The sequence below is a fragment of the Corythoichthys intestinalis genome, chromosome 1 (assembly GCF_030265065.1).
Source record: "Corythoichthys intestinalis isolate RoL2023-P3 chromosome 1, ASM3026506v1, whole genome shotgun sequence".
Classification (NCBI taxonomy): Eukaryota; Metazoa; Chordata; class Actinopteri; order Syngnathiformes; family Syngnathidae; genus Corythoichthys; species Corythoichthys intestinalis.
The window spans coordinates 52,982,143-52,999,995 of NC_080395.1; the positions used below are offsets into that span (position 1 = coordinate 52,982,143).

Consider the following 17,853-nt stretch of genomic DNA (forward strand, 5'->3'; position numbering starts at 1 on the left):
TATAGCATCTCTTTAATTCACTTTTTTTTTTTTTTTTGTCTTTTACAATTTTCAGGTCTGCTGTTCTCAATCTGTCCACTCACTCTAATTGGGAGTGATAGCTTCTTTGGATGCATATTGTCTGTTTGCTTCTGTGCCTTGGCCTGGGTGTGGCATCTGCTGTGCAGCAGAAAGACCATGTGGCCCAAAATGTCGTCAAACAATATCGCAGAAGTGTGGACATACAACCAAAAAGCTGGTTGGCCGCCAACTGCAAGTGGTTGAGTAAGCTTCTACGCCAAAAAAATGTGGTTGTCAATCAGCTGGGAAACACTGCATCTGCTATTGAGAGAGACCAAACACTTTCAGAATCTGAGCGTAACTTTCAGGTAAAGTGTGGTGTCATTTTTACTGAATTAGTTTTCTCAAATTGATTACATTATTTTAGCTACAATGTCTAGATGAAATACCCCCTTAAGATAATACGACTTTTTTGTGTAGTTGTCAGACAGTCTTGCTTTTGTTCTATTCACACAATTGTGCATTATTATCTTCTTCAGGTGCACACAATACAAGTTTTGCAGACAGAGTTGAATGAGAGCGAGCAAATGGTATTCCAGGCTCTGCACAGCCTGCAAAGGTCATTGCAGGGAGACTACAAGGATGTGGTCAAGATTAGGCAAAGCAGCAAACAGAGGTTGGAGTCCCTGAGGAAGGCAGCAATACAGGTGACCACAACGTAAACTCAAATTTAACTATAGTGATCATATACGTCTTTACTTTTAAGTTTGTTTGATGCAGCGAAATTCTCCCATCACTGCAAAGTATATCTGTAAAAAATTAAGCCAATTTTAAAGGAACAGAAGAATTGTTGCAGTCATGAAGATACATGTCATATTAGAAAGAAAAATACCAAAAAGCCTTTCAGTACCTGATAAACTAGTCTTCCCAGCCTTAATTGGGGCTGAGGCACCCAGTTTATAAAAGGAAAACATTACACAGCTTAAACCCGGCAGGATTGTTAAAATAACAATGAGCTCATTTCAATTTACTCAGATAATGATTACTCAATGTGACATCTATAGTTCTATTCAATTGAACGCAAAGCTTGCTTGCAAGAATCCATTATTGTTCTATTGTATTAAATGTAACAAGTGGATACACAAGATTATTGTTTATCTTCTGGTTTTCAATTGTGGAACATACAGTGGGGCAAATAAGTATTTAGTCAACCACTAATTGTGCAAGTTCTCCCACTTGAAAATATTAGAGAGGCCTGTAATTGGCAACATGGGTAAACCTCAACCATGAGAGACAGAATGTGGAAAAAAAAAAAAACAGAAAATCACATTGTTTGATTTTTAAAGAATTTATTTGCAAATGATGGTGGAAAATAAGTATTTGGTGAATACCAAAAGTTCATCTCAATACTTTGTTATGTACCCTTTGTTTGCAATAATGGAGGCCAAACGTTTTCTGTAACTCTTCACAAGCTTTTCACACACTGTTGCTGGTATCTTGGCCCATTCCTCCATGCAGATCTCCTTTAGAGCAGTGATGTTTTGGGGCTGTCGTTGGGCAACACGGACTTTCAACTTCCTCCACAGATTTTCTATGGGGTTGAGATCTGGAGACTGGCTAGGCCACTTCAGGACCTTGAAATGCCTTTTTACGAGGCCACTCCTTTGATGCTCTGGCTGTGTGTTTGGGATCATTGTCATGCTGAAAGATCCAACCACGTCTCATCTTCAATGCCCTTGCTGATGGAAGGAGATTTTCACTCAAAATCTCTCGATACATGGCCCCATCCATTCTTTCCTTTACATAGATCAGTCGTCCTGGTCCCTTGCAGAAAAACAGCCCCAAAGCATGATGTTTCCACCCCCATGCTTCACAGTGGGTATGGTGTTCTTTGGATGCAATTCAGTATTCTTTCTCCTCCAAACACGAGAACCTGTGTTCCTACCAAAAAGTTCTATTTTGGTTGCATCTGACCATAACACATTCTCCCAGTCTTCTTCTGGATCATCCAAATGCTTTCTAGCGAACCGCAGACGGGCCTGGACGTGTAGTGGCTACAGTGAAGGATTTGAGTCACTGGCGGCGCATTGTGTTACTTTGGTGCTGTGGTCCCAGCTCTCTGAAGGTCATTCACTAGGTCCCCCCGTGTGGTTCTGGGATTTTTGCTCACCGTTCTTGTTATCATTTTGACGTCACGGGGTGAGATCTTGCATGGAGCCCCAGATCGAGGGAGATTATCAGTGGTCTTGTATGTCTTCCATTTTCTAATAATTGCTCCCACAGTTGATTTCTTTACACCAAGCGTTTTACCTATTGCAGATTCAGTCTTCCCAGCCTGGTGCAGGTCTACAATTTTGTCTCTGGTGTCCTTCGACAGCTCTTTGGTCTTGGCCATAGTGGAGTTTGGAGTGTGACTGACTGAGATTTTGGACAAGTGTCTTTTATACCGATAATGAGTTAAAACAGGTGCCATTAATACAGGTAACGAGTGGAGCCTTGTTAGACCTCGTTAGAAGTTAGACTCTCTTTGACAGCCAGAAATCTTGCTTGTTTGTAGGTGACCAAATATTTTCCACTCTAATTTGGAAATAAATTATTTAAAAATCAAACAATGTGATTTTCAGTTTTTTTTCCCACAATGTCTCTCATGGTTGGGGTTTACCCATGTTGACAATTACAGGTCTCTCTAATCTTTTCAAGTAGAACTTGCACAATTGGTGGTTGATTAAATACTTATTTGCCCCACAGTATAATTGATCTTCCTGACATTATAGTAAGACATTACTGTTGCGAATGACGAACACATTTTTACCTCATTGAAATATAGTTCTTTCCTGTTGCTTTCTAAATTATCCCTACCTGCACAACATTGTGTCACTGAGCCTTTTTTGGGAATCATAGCAACAGAAGATTTGCATCGTAAACTCTAATACAAAGCAGGTAAAAAAAAAATTACACTTTTAAAATTTAATACTATAAGTGTTTTAACTGATATTGCCATGCAAGTTTTGCAATAAAGACCCTATAAAGTACTTTTCGTGATTTGTCACCAAATACATGAAATGTATTTGGGTCTAAGTGCTGAAAACAGAGAATAATTTAGTACCGAATTGCTAAGATGTAGCTTTGAATGCTTTCTCTGTCCTTTGGATGCAAGGACGTATATTTGGTCTCAACATTGGTAGAGACGATATAACAGCATAACACTTTTTGCTGGAGACAGGACATTAATAAGCCCAAACAGATCATTGAAAGGGGGCCACGGCTGCATTTCTCACAAATATGAACCCCAAAAATTAATAGGCTTAGCCTGTCAATTAATTATTTTGGTTTATTTTGCATTGATCATTGCAAAATAAATCTGTATTGTCTTATACCAACTTTTATGTGTATTGGTTCAGGTGATACAACGTTCAATTCAAACCTTTGTTTGAATCACCAACAACTAAAGAAATATTTTGAAATGCGTCTTTATTAAAAAAAAAAAAAAAAAAACAAGGAGGATTCCAAGAATTTGTCCACTTCTGGGGGACACTGGAGCAACCCGTGACTCAAAACTAGACTAAGTATTGTAATATCAAAGTAATTTGGGGGAAAAAAATATGAAAAAAAAATAAATCTGCGATATCCAAGGACTGACCTACATCTGAGGCATTCTAGAGTACCTCAGGACTCGAATGAAAGTACTCTCATGAAATTCTGATGTGTGATTTCATTTCACAGATTTTTTATGTCAGTTCATGTTCATGCCTGCGTCCCCCTTCAGTGGACCCATTCTTAGATAGCTCCCTGTTTTTTTTTTGTTTGTTTTTTTTTTAAATAAAGGGACTTGCACTCTCAAGCCACTGCGTTGCATTACCGAAATGCACATAATGCAAACAATGATCTAAAAGAGGGACGGCTACCTTGACTTCTTTGTACCTTGTGGAGGCTGGCCTGATCGCAGTAGTTTTGCAGGCCAGCAAGTTTAATGCCATGCTAACTCTGATGCAGGTCGGACTTTCAGCAGCAAAATTAGTGGTGTTTCCCCCACCTCCATAACATTGACGTCCTTTTACAATACTTACAGTGGCTGCTGCTTGAAAAAATGGCTCCTGCTTAAAAAAAAACTTCTAAAACCCTTCTCTTCGAAGGAGGCGGAGGAGGCGGCATGTTGTATTCCTGTCTGGCTGTCAGTGGGGCAGTTTGGGTGTGAGTGTGTATCTGTGTGGCGGGAGGGGGTGGGGGCTCAAGTCATCAGCCTATCAAACGTGCGTTTGAGGGGGAAAAAATGGACCGGCACATTCAGCAAGTGAAAAGGGATAAATGTAAGTCTGAACGTAATGAAAATGATTAAATTAATAATGGTAGGGTCTATTCTATCCTTACAACGTATGGAAAGACAATCTAATCACTTGTATAACTGAACTCATTATATAATGCAAATAAGGTTGCTTAAAAGTTGGAGGGGACAATTTGAGCATCCTGGAAAGTTGATATTGTTATGTCCCTACAGTCCCTATGCAAACCTACGCCCTTGTTTGGTTGTCTGGGCGGGGCTAAAAGAGGGCTTACTGTGAATTGAAGCCTGGCATGAGTATGCCAACTGTCCACTATTTAATGACTGGGTGATGTCATTCCTACAGCTGCTATTTGGTTTTGGCAACTGCAACTTCCTCATTCATGAATACTTAACCCAGTTTTACCACAACACCGTCAATCAGGCTATGCACACATATCTTATATTATTCTTGTGCTCCTCTCTTTGATGAAATTCTCCAGGAGGAGCAGGAGTATGTTGAACTGGTGGCTGCAGAAAAGCACCAGCAGGAGGCTGTAAAGAGTGTCCTTGCCCGAAATAAGACTATGTCCATGGTTGATGAAATCCTGGAAGATGTGAGGAAGGCAGCAGACCGACTGGAAGAGGACATTGAGGAACATGCCTTTGACAATAACAAAAAGGTTAACATATAAGTGTACTATGGGGGCTCGTCATTTAGAACCTTTAGTCCTGAGTGTGTCCAAAGCAAGCAAAATCCAATCAGACTACTGGACTGTCTCAGAAAATTAGAATACACAATATTCTAATTTTTTGAGACAGTCCTGTGTATATATACAGGACTGTCTCAGGAAATTAGAATACACAATATTCTAATTTCCTGAGACAGTCAGGAAATTAGAATATTGTGTATTCTAATTTCCTGAGACAGTCAGGAAATTAGAATATTGTGTATTCTAATTTCCTGAGACAGTCCTGTATATATACACAGGACTGTCTCAAAAAATTAGAATATTGTGTATTCTAATTTTCTGAGACAGTCCAGTACATTTTCAATCAAAGAAAAAAAAATGTAAATGCAAAAATAATTTTGAGACTCAAAAAAGGCATTTGAACAGACTCAAAAGATGCATTTGAACATTTCTTTGAAGTTTTTTTGATTGAAGTAATATAGTTTTGTGTTTGGACCACATTTTGGGTAGGACATTTGTGTCTTTATAATTTAATTAAAAAAAAAAGTTGCTTAAAAAATTATTTACAAAAGAAAAATCACTTCTATCAAAAAAAAGAAAGGTTTTTTCATGTATTGAAAAAATGTTTTTGAATGCAAAAAAAAATATTTAAGACTCAAAAATTTGCATTTGAACACTTAATTTTTAATTGAAAATGTTTTCCTTGATTGAAGCAATCATTTTTGTGTTTGGGCCCTATTATGGGTAGGACATTTGTGTCTAAATATTTCAATACCCCCAAAGAATTGCATCCGTCAAAAAATATATTTTAATATATTAAAAAAAAAAAAAAAACTGATATGCAAAAATACAACCCCACGCCACCCAAAAATAACGTTTTTTTTTTTTTTTTTTTTTTTAAATTTGGAATGATATTTTTTTCAATTGAAGTGAAGAAAAAGTTTTGAAGTCCTTTTTTTTTTTGATAGAAGTAAAAAAAATTGAACTTTTTTTTATTGAAGTGAAAAAAGTTTTCAACTCGCTTTTTTTTTTTTTTTGGATTGAATCATATTGACAAAGATGTTGCGCTTCGCTTTTGGTCAGACATGCTTGAGTGACAAGTGGCTACACCAATGGCGTATTTCTGAAAAGCATGAAAAAGCAAGGATCTTTGTCGCAGCCTTTTTTTTTTGATTGAATAATAAAGACACAAATCTATATCCAAAGCGAAAGTAAATCGAATGCATCGACTTAATTTTTCTTGGTAAAATTCTAATTAAATAATCATGAAAATTTCAGAGAATATTTCATTTTTATTTCTTAATTTGACTTTTTTTTTTAAATGTATTTTTTGACATTTTTATATTTAAAGAATAAATACTTCAAGATTTCTAGATACCGTATTTTTCAGATAGTCGTGTAAGTCGTACTCGAGTATATGTCGCACCAGCCAAAAATGAAGAGGGAAAAAAAAACATTAGTCGCAATGAAGTAAAAGTAGAATTTCTGGGAGTTCATTTTATTTAATCAGAGACCAAGCACAAGCATTTTACATAATAGTTGTAATAAACTTGAGAACAAAGTGCTAAATAAGTATGTGTTGACATGTTAGCAGTTATATACAGTAGATAATGATAAATAAACTAAAGTCTCGATCTCGCTCGAAATTAGTTCCAAATCCATTCAAGGCTTCATCTTCAGTATAACTTTTGAACAACTGCACCAACTTGAAGTAGAGGGCACGTCTCGATTATAAGTATCAATATATACAGTAAGTCACAACTGTTGCAGGCCCAGCCAAACTATGGGGAAAAAAAAAAGTATGAGTCATAGTCCGGAAAATACAGTAATTAAAAAACCGAGAATATTTACTGTTTTTCCTTTTTTGTTTTTTAAATATTGTTTAGAAATAATATCTAAAACAATATTTACAGTTATTTTAATTTTTTAATATAAAAGATGTAAATTTGAGAAATTAATCTAAAAATAAGTAGGAAAATTTGCTATTCACAGGCTCAAGAAAGAGGATTTGGACATGTTTCGAAATGATTAATCGACTATTAAAATAGTTGTCCATTCATTTGATAACTCGTAGTTCGAATATACTGGACTGTCTCAGAAAATTAGAATACACAATATTCTAATTTTTTGAGACAGTCCTGTATATACTTCCCTTCATTGGATATTATTTATTATATGTTTAGTATTAAGATAACGCAATTGGAAAGGCTGTGACAAGTGTTCTCTCTCCACTCTGTCCTTGTTGTATAGATGCAAGGAGTGAATGTCGAAGCAGTGCTTAGAGTGGATGACGATGAGGAAAATGGAGGCAAGAGAAAGAATAGATCAAATCAAAGGAAAGTGGAAAGTGACCTGGGCCTGAGCATGCTCATTGACTCTCAAAACAATCAATATGTGCTGACCAAACCCAGAGATTCCACAATTCCAAGAGCAGACCCTCATTTTATCAAGGTAAATTCTTTTTCTTTTTTTTTTATGTGGTTTCAAAAGAGATATGCCCCTTTCAAAATGTCCAATGTGAATCCGTGCTATGTCGCCTTGTAGGTGACATAAAAAAAGCACTGATAATCATTTTCAATAATCCCATGTGTTGAATTTTGTAAATCCATATATCAACTTAATTCAACTCACTTTGTGTATCTGTGTGTGTAGGATTTGGTGTCTGTGGTGATGTTGTCACTACCCTGTGGCTGGACATGCAGTCTGGTGGGCCTGCCTCCCATGTTTGGATACATCATATGTGGAGTCCTGCTTGGACCATCTGGTTTCAACAGCATTAAAGTGTGTGTCTGTCACTGCAACATTTAAGCTATCTTTATTGAGCCAGTGTGTTGATTTCATTGTCTGTGTACAATAGTCGATGGTCCAAGTGGAGACTTTGGGAGAATTGGGGGTGTTCTTTACTCTCTTTGTGGTAGGACTTGAGTTCTCACCTGAGCGTCTTCGAAAGGTAAGTTACTGGAACTTTATTTAGCAATCTTAATGGCTATCCAGTTTAACAATCCATGCGTTTATACTTTGTGCAGGTATGGAAAACGTCCGTGCAGGGTTCCTGCTACCTGTGCCTGCTCATGGTTGTCAGCGGTTTGTTATGGGGACAAGTGCTAAACATTCAACCCATCCAAACGGTCTTCATAGCCACGTGTCTCTCCCTATCCAGCACCCCATTAGTGTCTCGTTTCTTAGCAGGGGCGAGCAGAGGGGAGAAAGAAGGTTAGTGCATCAGTGCTTAATTTGGTGGTCACAATATAAACGACATCTCTCTGGATGATGCGTTGTAGTCAGTTATACACCACTAAAAAATACAAAAAATACACTCCGGGACAGTTTCAAAGTCAAAATTGAGCCTTGAACTTTTGTAAAAATGTGTTTTGGTACACCTCTCCTAGTGCTTTCTTTGGATTGTACAAGTATGCACAATGTTTTGGGAAGGTGATGTTGTATGGATACAGTTGTGGTCAAAAGTTTACATACACTTGTGAAGAACATAATGTCATGGCTCTCTTGAGTTTCCAGTTATTTCTACAACTCTGATTTTTCTCTGATAGAGTGATTGGAACAGGTACTTCTTTGTCACAAAAAACATTCATGAAGTTTGGTTCTTTTATGACTTTATTATGGGTGAACAGAAAAAAGTGATCAAATCTGCTGGGTCAAAAATATACATACAGCAGCGCTAATACTTGGTAACATGTCCCTTGGACATTTTCACTTCAATTAGGCGCTTTTGGTAGCCATCCACAAGCTTCTGGCAAGCTTCTGGTTGAATCTTTGACCACTGCTCTTGACAGAATTGGTGCAGTTCAGTTAAATTTGATGGCTTTCTGACATGGACTTGTTTCTTCAGCATTGTCCACAAGTTCTCAATGGGGTTTAAGTCAGGACTTTGGGAAGGCCATTCGAAAACCTTAATTCTAGCCTGATTTAGCCATTCCATTACCACTTTTGATGTGTGTTTGGGGTCATTGTCCTGTTGGAACACCCAACTGCGCCCAAGACCCAATCTTCGGGCTGATGACGTTAGGTTATCTTGAAGAATTTGAAGGTAATCCTCCTTCTTCATTATCCCATTTACTCTCTGTAAAGCACCAGTTCCATTGGCAGCAAAACAGCCCCACAGCATAATACTACAACCACCGTGCTTGACGATAGGCATGGTGTACTTGGGGTTAATGGCCTCACCTTTTCTCCTCCAAACATATTGCTGGGCATTGTGGCCAAACAGCTCGATATTTTGTTTCGTCTGACCACAGAACTTTCCTCCAGAAGGTCTTATCTTTGTCCATGTGATCAGCAGCAAACTTCAGTCGAGCCTTAAGGTGCCGCTTTTGGAGCAAGGGCTTCCTTCTTGCACGGCAGCCTCTAAATCCATGGAGATCCAAAACACACTTGACTGTGGACACTGACGCCTGTGTTCCAGCAGCTTCTAATTCTTAGCAGATCTGCTTTTTGGTGATTCTCGGTTGAATCTTCACCCTCCTGACCAATTTTCTCTCAGCAGCAGGTGATAGCTTGCGTTTTCTTCCTGATCGTGGCAGTGACAAAACAGTGCCATGCACTTTATACTTACAAACAATTGTTTGCACTGTTGCTCTTGGGACCTGCAGCTGCTTTGAAATGGCTCCAAGTGACTTCCCTGACTTGTTCAAGTCAATGATTGTTCAAGTCAATAATCACGCACAAGAAATTACTAATTCGTGTTGCTGTATTTATATTTTTGACCCAGCAGATTTGATCTCTTTTTCTGTTAACCCATAATAAAGTCACAAAAGAACCAAACTTCATGAATGTTTTTTGTGACAAAGAAGTATCTGTTCCAATCACTCTATCGGAGAAAAATCAGAGTTGTAGAAATAACTGGAAACTTAAGAGAGCCATGACATTATGTTCTTCACAAGTGTATGTAAACTTTTGACCACAACTGTATTTTGAAAATATCAGAAAGTTTTATTTAGAAATTGTTGTCATCCTAAAAAGTTACATGTTGCCTCACTTTTAATGTCTTTACTAATTTTGTAGTGGCATGTAACATGTCACTGTTTTGTACATGTGAAACAGGTGAGCTCGACTACAGCAGTGTACTCCTCGGGACTTTAGTGATGCAAGATGTTCAACTTGGCCTATTCATAGCTGTCATGCCAACGATGATCCAAGCTCAAAGTGGAGACACTGAAAGGTCAGTTACCCTTCACCTAAAGTTTCTCCTGCCTCAAAACATGCCATGCATGATGTAATTGGTAAAACCCAATCGATCCCCTCTGTGCACCATAGCTTCCTGCTTGAAAGTGTTCGTGTGCTGTCTCTCCTGGGGCGTGTCCTGGCATCACTGGGTGCCGTCATGCTCCTCTGTCTTTTGCTCAAATCGTATGTGGTTGGCCCCTTTTACAAGAAATTGCATGCGGAGAACAAAGGCAACAAGGAGATCCTGGTGCTGGGGATTGCAGCTTTTGTTTTTTTCATGCTAACGGTACATATGTTTTTTTATTAGTTGTGCTTATATCATTTATGAGCGAGGAAGCTATTGAACACAACAAGGGGATTATGGTGTTACTAATTTAAATATGGTACTTTACGGTCATAGTGACGGAGCCCACTACAAATAGCAAAGCTACACAAGTAATGTGACTGTAACTAATTTGCACTTCCACTAAAAAGCTTTAGAATTTCTAATTGATTCCTCCTTGATTTATTTTCAAACCAAGTTTATAGTTTTGGTGCAGCCATAAAGTGCAGTGTTTCAAATTGAAAAATAAAATGAATAAAATATGAAATTTAAGAGACACTATTTAAAGTGCCTGTGACACAAAAAGCATGTTTATTTCATATTACAAGCGGAATTTTATGCTCCTGAATGAAATGGACCGCTTGGATGTGTGGAAGCGATCGATATATTTATTCAGTTTTTTGAATGAGACTTCCGGCCACGGTCTCGGATTGAGGAAGAAGGTAAATGTGACGTCAGCGGACTAATCATTTTCACAATATAGCCATTACTATCGTATGCAGAAGGACTGCGGATTCAGCTGATTTTGCGGATTCGTTTATTTTGTGCGTCACTCCAGCCCAATGTGCTGCAGGCTTTTGTTGCTACACCAGGGAGAGTGTTGTGAGGCTTTTTGGATTTTCAAAAGATCCTGTTCACTGTGAAGAATGGGCAAAAAAAGTCCGACAATCAAGAGACCATTGGACGAATGACTAAGTGAGTGAGCTACGTGTTTTATGTTATGTCAAATCTTGGCAAACGTTTTAATAACGAGATGGCTTGCCTTTTGTGGGTGACAATCCTTCCTTTCAACTGAGAAGACCACTCGGCCGACGACAGGCGGCTTGTCGCACATTATGGTCGCCGGCCGATAAAGGCATGCCCGCCTATAGGGCACTATCCTCGGCTTGGGCCGGGGGAGCCCCCCGCTCTTGTCTCCGGTTCTCGATTGTGTCGAGACTTCGACCCCCTCGGCCCTCTTCATGTGCCCGCATAGAGAGCGCTATACTGGGCTTGGGCAGCCACGCACTCTGCCGTCAGCCGGTTAGTCCACCGAGAATGCGCCATTTTGGCGTTCGTTTCCCTCTGCGTCCCCAGCGACAAGCACTGCCTGCCTGCCGTGGCCGCAGCAGAACGACGAGCCGAAACTTGCTCGCCGCCTGTGTGTGACATGAGTCGGGGTAGTTTTGTGTGATTTTTTTATTTTCGAAAGGTGAGGAAAAGACTTTGAAACGCCGCTCGGTTCGGGTTAGCATGCTGCCGATCTTTTACGCCTCCTGTTTTGTTTACACTCTTTCCTCCATCTCCAAAGCCGGGGCAGGGAAATGACAAAAGCCGGACAAACTCCAGTGGCATAAAATACCATTTGGGAGGTTTAAGAAGTGGGCAGTTTTGACCATTATGCAGTAATTTAGCCCTGTCGTACTGAATAAATGCATTTTTAATATTTCATATTCCATTTAGCACAAGACTGTTATTTGTCATGACCATACAGTTAGCAATTAGGGAAAAATACTTAGATAAAAAGAATATCCTGTAAAAATATTGGAGTAGAGAGATTAAAACAATGATGACATTTGGCTGCTCGCTGTCGCATTTTCCTCGTTCTGAATCTTCCCACTCAATGGGCTGAATTCTAAATCAGCTGAAATCGTTACTCTGCTGATGTCATCACCCAGATGGAAGCGCTAGAGCGCTATAAAGACAGGCGGGCCTAAATAGCAAATTAAAAGACTCATTTCTCGTCATTTGCGCTTTGTCAAATTGTTGTATATAGTCGAATCCTCTCAAAGTATGATTTTAATTCAAGTAATAATGCTATTTAAGATTTTATTTTATTGTGTCAGAGGCACTTTAAACATAAGCTGAAGACTGAATGGATTAATAGTTGATACCGAGGTTGCGCAAGTGTAAAGAAATGGCCAATATGTTTATTTTATGTCTGTATGATCCCATGTTAAGGTAACAGAGTTACTGGATGTTTCAATGGAGTTAGGCTGTTTCCTGGCTGGAGCTTTGCTGTCCTCTCAGGGTCATATGGTCACTGCAGAGATCATGGGATGCTTTGAGCCAATTCAAGATTTCCTCGCCATCATCTTCTTCGCCTCAATTGGTTAGATGCCCTTAATAATTGTATGGCTTTACAATATTGGAGTCTTTTACATTGACACTAACTTGATATGGTGCCACAGGTCTCCACGTGTTCCCTACGTTTGTACTGTATGAACTCACCATTCTAGTGGCACTCACACTCACACTTGTCATATTGAAGGTAATAACATTTTTCTTCCTCCAGTACACTTTCCTCCTTGTCACTAATTCCGTTTCATCTTTGTTTCTCGTCTTCCAGTTCATACTGGCAGTGCTGGTGTTATATGTCATCTTGCCACCCAGCTCTCGTCACATTCGTTGGATCGTCTCAGCTGGTCTGGCTCAAGTCAGCGAGTTCTCCTTTGTCCTCAGCAGCCGTGCACGTCGTGCCGGCATCATCTCTAGAGAGGTCAGTGTTGACTTGCGCATTGGCACGCCATCATATTTCAGAAGTTTTCCTTTTGGTGTGGCATGTGTGTGAAGTTTAGCTACCACAAAATAGTTCCGAGATTGTAACGTGAAATCTGGGCGGGACTGTAGAAGGTCCAGAACAATTACTCAATTTAAAAAAAACAACAACAAAAAAAACAGACAAATTTATTTCAATTTTCAATGTTTTTTCTGCATAGGTGTACCTGCTTGTTCTCAGTGTCAGCACCCTCAGCTTGCTATTGGCACCAGTCCTGTGGAGAGTGACTACATACAAATGGATGCCACGAAGAACTGTCACGTGACCATACTCTTTCATGACCACATTATGTTACTGGGAGGTAACATAGCATCAGGAATTTGTATTATCCGCTTGGCAGCACAGGCATTTTTTTTTTTTTTTTTTCGATCCCATCAAGTAAGGTTGGTGTTCTGCCAAAATAGCTCTAGGGTGTAGTAATAACATCCACCTCCAAACTGCTACAATTTCCTTCCAACATGTGCCTCTTCTGTTGTTAGGGTAGTGGCACATTCAACTATGACAAAAAAAACTCATCCTTATGAAATGCAATGAATGTTAACATGTTTTACTGTTACAGCTGTGGTTGGACCCATCATATTTAAATACATACTACTGCAACAGATAAGAAAGTCATCTGATTCTCACAACAATAGACATACAACTTTTTTAATCTGAAAGCACAAAAAAACATCAGTTTCAATGTTTTTACTCAACACAATAACGTGATGGGGGACTACGTAAAACGTTTAAATGTTTTGAACACTAAAAAAATGGAAACATTAGTGTGCGGTATTAGTTTAAGCAGATTTTGTAATATCAATTTTTTGTTGTTGTTTTTTTTAAATTGTCGTTTTACGTATGTACGATTCCATGTACAGTACTTTAACATGTTTTAACTTAATTATTCTTTCAAATTTAATTTTGTACAATGAAAAACTTATCATCTTGCACTAATTACCATTGTGTTCCAAACTACCTGCTTAACGTGCTGATCTGTATACATACTGTGGCATTATGTACAGTGAATTGAAATCAAAGGTTTACATACAGACATACGTACATACTTTTTATCACTGCTGTTTAATGTGAAATTTGACTAAACTTGATTCTTGTAGGTCACTTAGGATTACCCAAATTATTTTCCTTTTGTAAAATGTCAGAATATTGAAGGACGGATTTTCTTTTAAATTGCACGGTTTGAAAGACTTGTAGCTCTTAAAAGAAAAACGTTGTAATTAGTTAAAACAATTTGAAATTGAAACCCCTCTTGGTGTTTTTATTTTTTTACAATTTGTTAAATTAGTTTAACTAGTAGGTTGCCATTGTTGTTGACGTCGCAGGGCGGTGATGTCACATGGTTACGCAGCCGGGCTTCCAGAGTATAACTCCAGACATGCCATCTGTAAAACCCTTTCAATTTGAACCCGAGAGGAACATTAATAAGCATGACGGCACTGTTGATATTTCGCAAAACGAGCAGCAAAAGCAAAATGAACAGGAAAGACGGGATAAGACGTGACGATAGTAACAACAAAAAAAAACTGTTCAGGAAATACGGGATAGACGTGGTGACAGTAGCAAAAAAAAAAAAAAAACTGTTTTCTAGCAAAATGTGCTACACCTGCGAAACGTTCTACAAGAGGTGAATTCCAAAGTTGAAAGCGCATGGTAGTCCATGCGCTTTCAACTTGTTTTGTTTAGATGCATGCAGACAGAACATATTAAAGGTGCCTTAAGAAAATACTTAAACGTAGTAATATCAAATAAGGGTGGTTTAAATATGCTACGTGACTAATGTGGTGAACAGATCAACAATCTGCTTTAAAGCTACCACAAGAAAACACTATGCTTAAAGGTATTAGAGGGAAACGCATGCAAAAAGTGTTTTGAGGCAATGAAAAGGTAATAAAGGACTAAATAAAAACACAAATAGTAAGTGCTCGCCACTTTTAACCGATGAGCGCATGTGTTGGACGTTTCGCCGCGTAGAAGGAAATTACAGTAACCCGGTAGTATTCGTCGAGTGACGGTGACAATCTACATCATCACCCCGAGCGCCCATTAAACATGGCGCCTTCCGTAGGTCAAAACATGTACCAAATATTATAGTTTTTAAATCAATGGCAATATTTTATGTGTTTCCAATAACATATTTTAGTAAAAGAGAATAATTGTGGCTTATTAGAGTCTACAAGTCTTTAAGTCCGAGGTTCCCTTTAAAGACTTGTACGCTGCTTGATGAGGTGACATCATTATAAAATCAAAATTCAGCCAAGAAATTGAAGGGAAATATGGTCTTTAATCAGTCTGGCTCATTCTCAAGTGCAATATCTAGATGCCTCAAGGTGCCACAGTGTGAGCACTTTGTTAAAATGCTAGTAAAAGTTTTGTTATCACGCAGAGTCAAACAAGGCTTTAAAGGGCACCTTGTTTGTAGTAAAATGGTGGATAAAGGGTGCTCTTATACGACACTGCCGAAGATGGGGTCTTAAGTTTTGGCTGCTTGATTTCCGGTCCAGTCCACAAGCGTGCAAGGAACTGGCTGGCAGATACACAGCTCAGCTGACGTGACATGGGCGTCAAAAACTTTACTTTGCACATTGTATTTTGCAGTACTTTAATTTTCAATGTTATTTATACCCTATTTGTAAAATATTACTTTCTCTGCTGATTTTTGGGGGGAATATTGGTACCATTGAATATCTATACCTTTTTCCAGATTTAAGTTGTTCAAGTGTGAAGAGAGACACGGGGTGAACAGGCCTTTCAAATGGACCTGAAGCATACAGCCAAACTGGTTACAAAATGTATTAAATATAATAAAGTCACAAACTCTTAACCCTATTGAATATTTATGGGCATACTTGAAAACATTATGTGTGACCTAAATGACCTTCAAACTTGTCTCAATTACACAAGTTACATTAGGTTGAATAGGCCAAAAATTCAGGCCAACTAATGTAAGAAGCTTTTGCAAGGATATTAAAATGTTTGACTCAATTCAAACATTTTTATTTTAACCAAATACTCATAAAAGTATCTACTGTAAGTATCTGACTTTAATGAAAGTATTGGGCGAAAAATCAGTCCTCATTATTCCTTCATTTGACAAATAGAAATAATTTAGTTAATCCCTAATTTAAAAATCAAATGTTGGACTGTGTGGGGGATCTACTGGAGGTCTCAGTCTTCATATATGATTGTACTGTATTGAATGTAATGAACTTGGTTGTTTCTAATGTACAAACTGTAATGCAGTACTGTATAATACGGTTGGCAGCATTCTTTTGGAAAGAGATTCTTTGTGGGTTTTGATGTTTATTTATTAAACCAATAGAAAAACAACATTTATTGTATTTGTTTCAGTGGGCAGTGGCGTTTTTACCTTTTTTCTACACTATGTGCACACTGATTAGGCAACTTATACGTTTGATGATTAACTATGTTAGAGTACAACCACTCTTGGTCAGTCCAAAATGTTAACAAACCAAACAATTTTCAACATTTAAGTAATCGAAGTTTGGCTTTTTTAAGAAAATACCTTTTATGTGCAAAGTTATTAGGCAACTATTATGAGTGTGGAGGATTATTATACAACTGAATGAAACACAAATACTTTTCCATCTGTTTTTTTTTTTTTTCCACTGGTTGAAGTGAAAATAACTCAAAATTGAAAAATAGCAACAAAAAACTAAACAAAAACAGCCAAGATAACCACTTTTTTTTTTTCTAACCACCTTTTTTGGGAGTAGGAAGCTTGTTACTGTACAGGGTTCCCATTCACAGACTCTGTCAGTTACTTGAACTCGTCAGACACTGCTCTGAAAAGTTCTGAGAAGTGCAATTTCTAAATGCACTGTAAATTTCCTGCTTAACCCCTTGATGCCTGAATTTACATTTCCTACCCATGCGGGTACCCCCCTCCACCTTGTTCTCATCTGAGTCAAGGTAGAGCTTTGTGTCCATTCTGATCCAATCGCGGGCCCATCTACCCAGTCAGACAAGTGTCAACCTCATAAGTCCACAGACTATTTGAACAATAATGTCTGTTGATATTTGTAGAATACAATAGAACTTTATTGTCATTGTCAGCAAGAACGTTGTCAACGAAATTCGACATGGCACTCCTGTATAAAAATATGTATTCCATTCTTGGTATTTCTCATGTTAACTTGTGTATTGTTTTTCAAAGTTTTGTTTTTTAAGGTGTCTGGTTTCAGCGTTTTTTACCTCTTAGAACTGAACGCCTTGTCCTACTTCACAGTCAAGGTAGATTGCATATTGGTATATGGCAGCACAGAAAGATAATAGGGTCCTGGCAGCTACACGTACAATTCTTCTTAAATCTTAGGTTGTTAGTTTGCGTGTTTCCTTCTCGACAGCGTTTCTTGATACCCTGCTGATTAGTTGAAAAGTTAGGTGGTTCTGTGATTACGCCCCATTATTTTAGATATTTCAGGGGTTTTGCATCCTTTGAAAAACTGTTCACAATTTTTGCCCTTCCAGAGTCAGTTAAATGTCTTTTTTTTTTTGGCTCATTTTCCTGAGTGGAAAAAAATCTGCCCAATACTTATGCACACCTTGATATAAGGTGTTGATTTCCTTAAGCCACGCCCAACCCACGCCCTACCCGTTTACACAAAAATGCATCATGATATGCATTTCATCCAATTATATTCAGGTTTGCACAGCTTGGAATAGGAAATTATGAATAAAATGATATGGTCAAAATTTTCCACTTGCCTATAATAACTGCACACTTCAGTTGTTCACATTCTGGATTTGTATATTAAAATATAGAAAATATTTATATCATGAATTTCACAAGAAAAACCTCATGCATTTGTGTTTCTTTTCACGTAATTTGACATGGACCCAT

General features: G+C 38.2%; 1 protein-coding gene across 3 annotated transcripts in view; it reads left to right on the top strand.

Moving 5' to 3' along the window:
- Positions 1 to 17,159, top strand: part of tmco3 (transmembrane and coiled-coil domains 3) — a 30,877-nt gene extending 13,718 nt beyond the window's left edge. For all 3 annotated transcript variants that reach the window (XM_057845445.1, XM_057845453.1, XM_057845462.1), the window contains exons 3-15: positions 56 to 368; positions 540 to 707; positions 4,762 to 4,941; positions 7,201 to 7,401; positions 7,603 to 7,731; positions 7,808 to 7,900; positions 7,977 to 8,163; positions 10,009 to 10,126; positions 10,222 to 10,417; positions 12,395 to 12,545; positions 12,625 to 12,704; positions 12,783 to 12,932; positions 13,153 to 17,159. In XM_057845445.1, coding sequence (XP_057701428.1) covers positions 111 to 368; positions 540 to 707; positions 4,762 to 4,941; positions 7,201 to 7,401; positions 7,603 to 7,731; positions 7,808 to 7,900; positions 7,977 to 8,163; positions 10,009 to 10,126; positions 10,222 to 10,417; positions 12,395 to 12,545; positions 12,625 to 12,704; positions 12,783 to 12,932; positions 13,153 to 13,257 — 2,016 coding nt within the window. In that variant the 5' untranslated portion in view covers positions 56 to 110 and the 3' untranslated portion in view covers positions 13,258 to 17,159. The remainder of the gene's footprint in view (positions 1 to 55; positions 369 to 539; positions 708 to 4,761; positions 4,942 to 7,200; positions 7,402 to 7,602; positions 7,732 to 7,807; positions 7,901 to 7,976; positions 8,164 to 10,008; positions 10,127 to 10,221; positions 10,418 to 12,394; positions 12,546 to 12,624; positions 12,705 to 12,782; positions 12,933 to 13,152) is intronic.
- Positions 17,160 to 17,853: the final 694 nt, after the last annotated feature.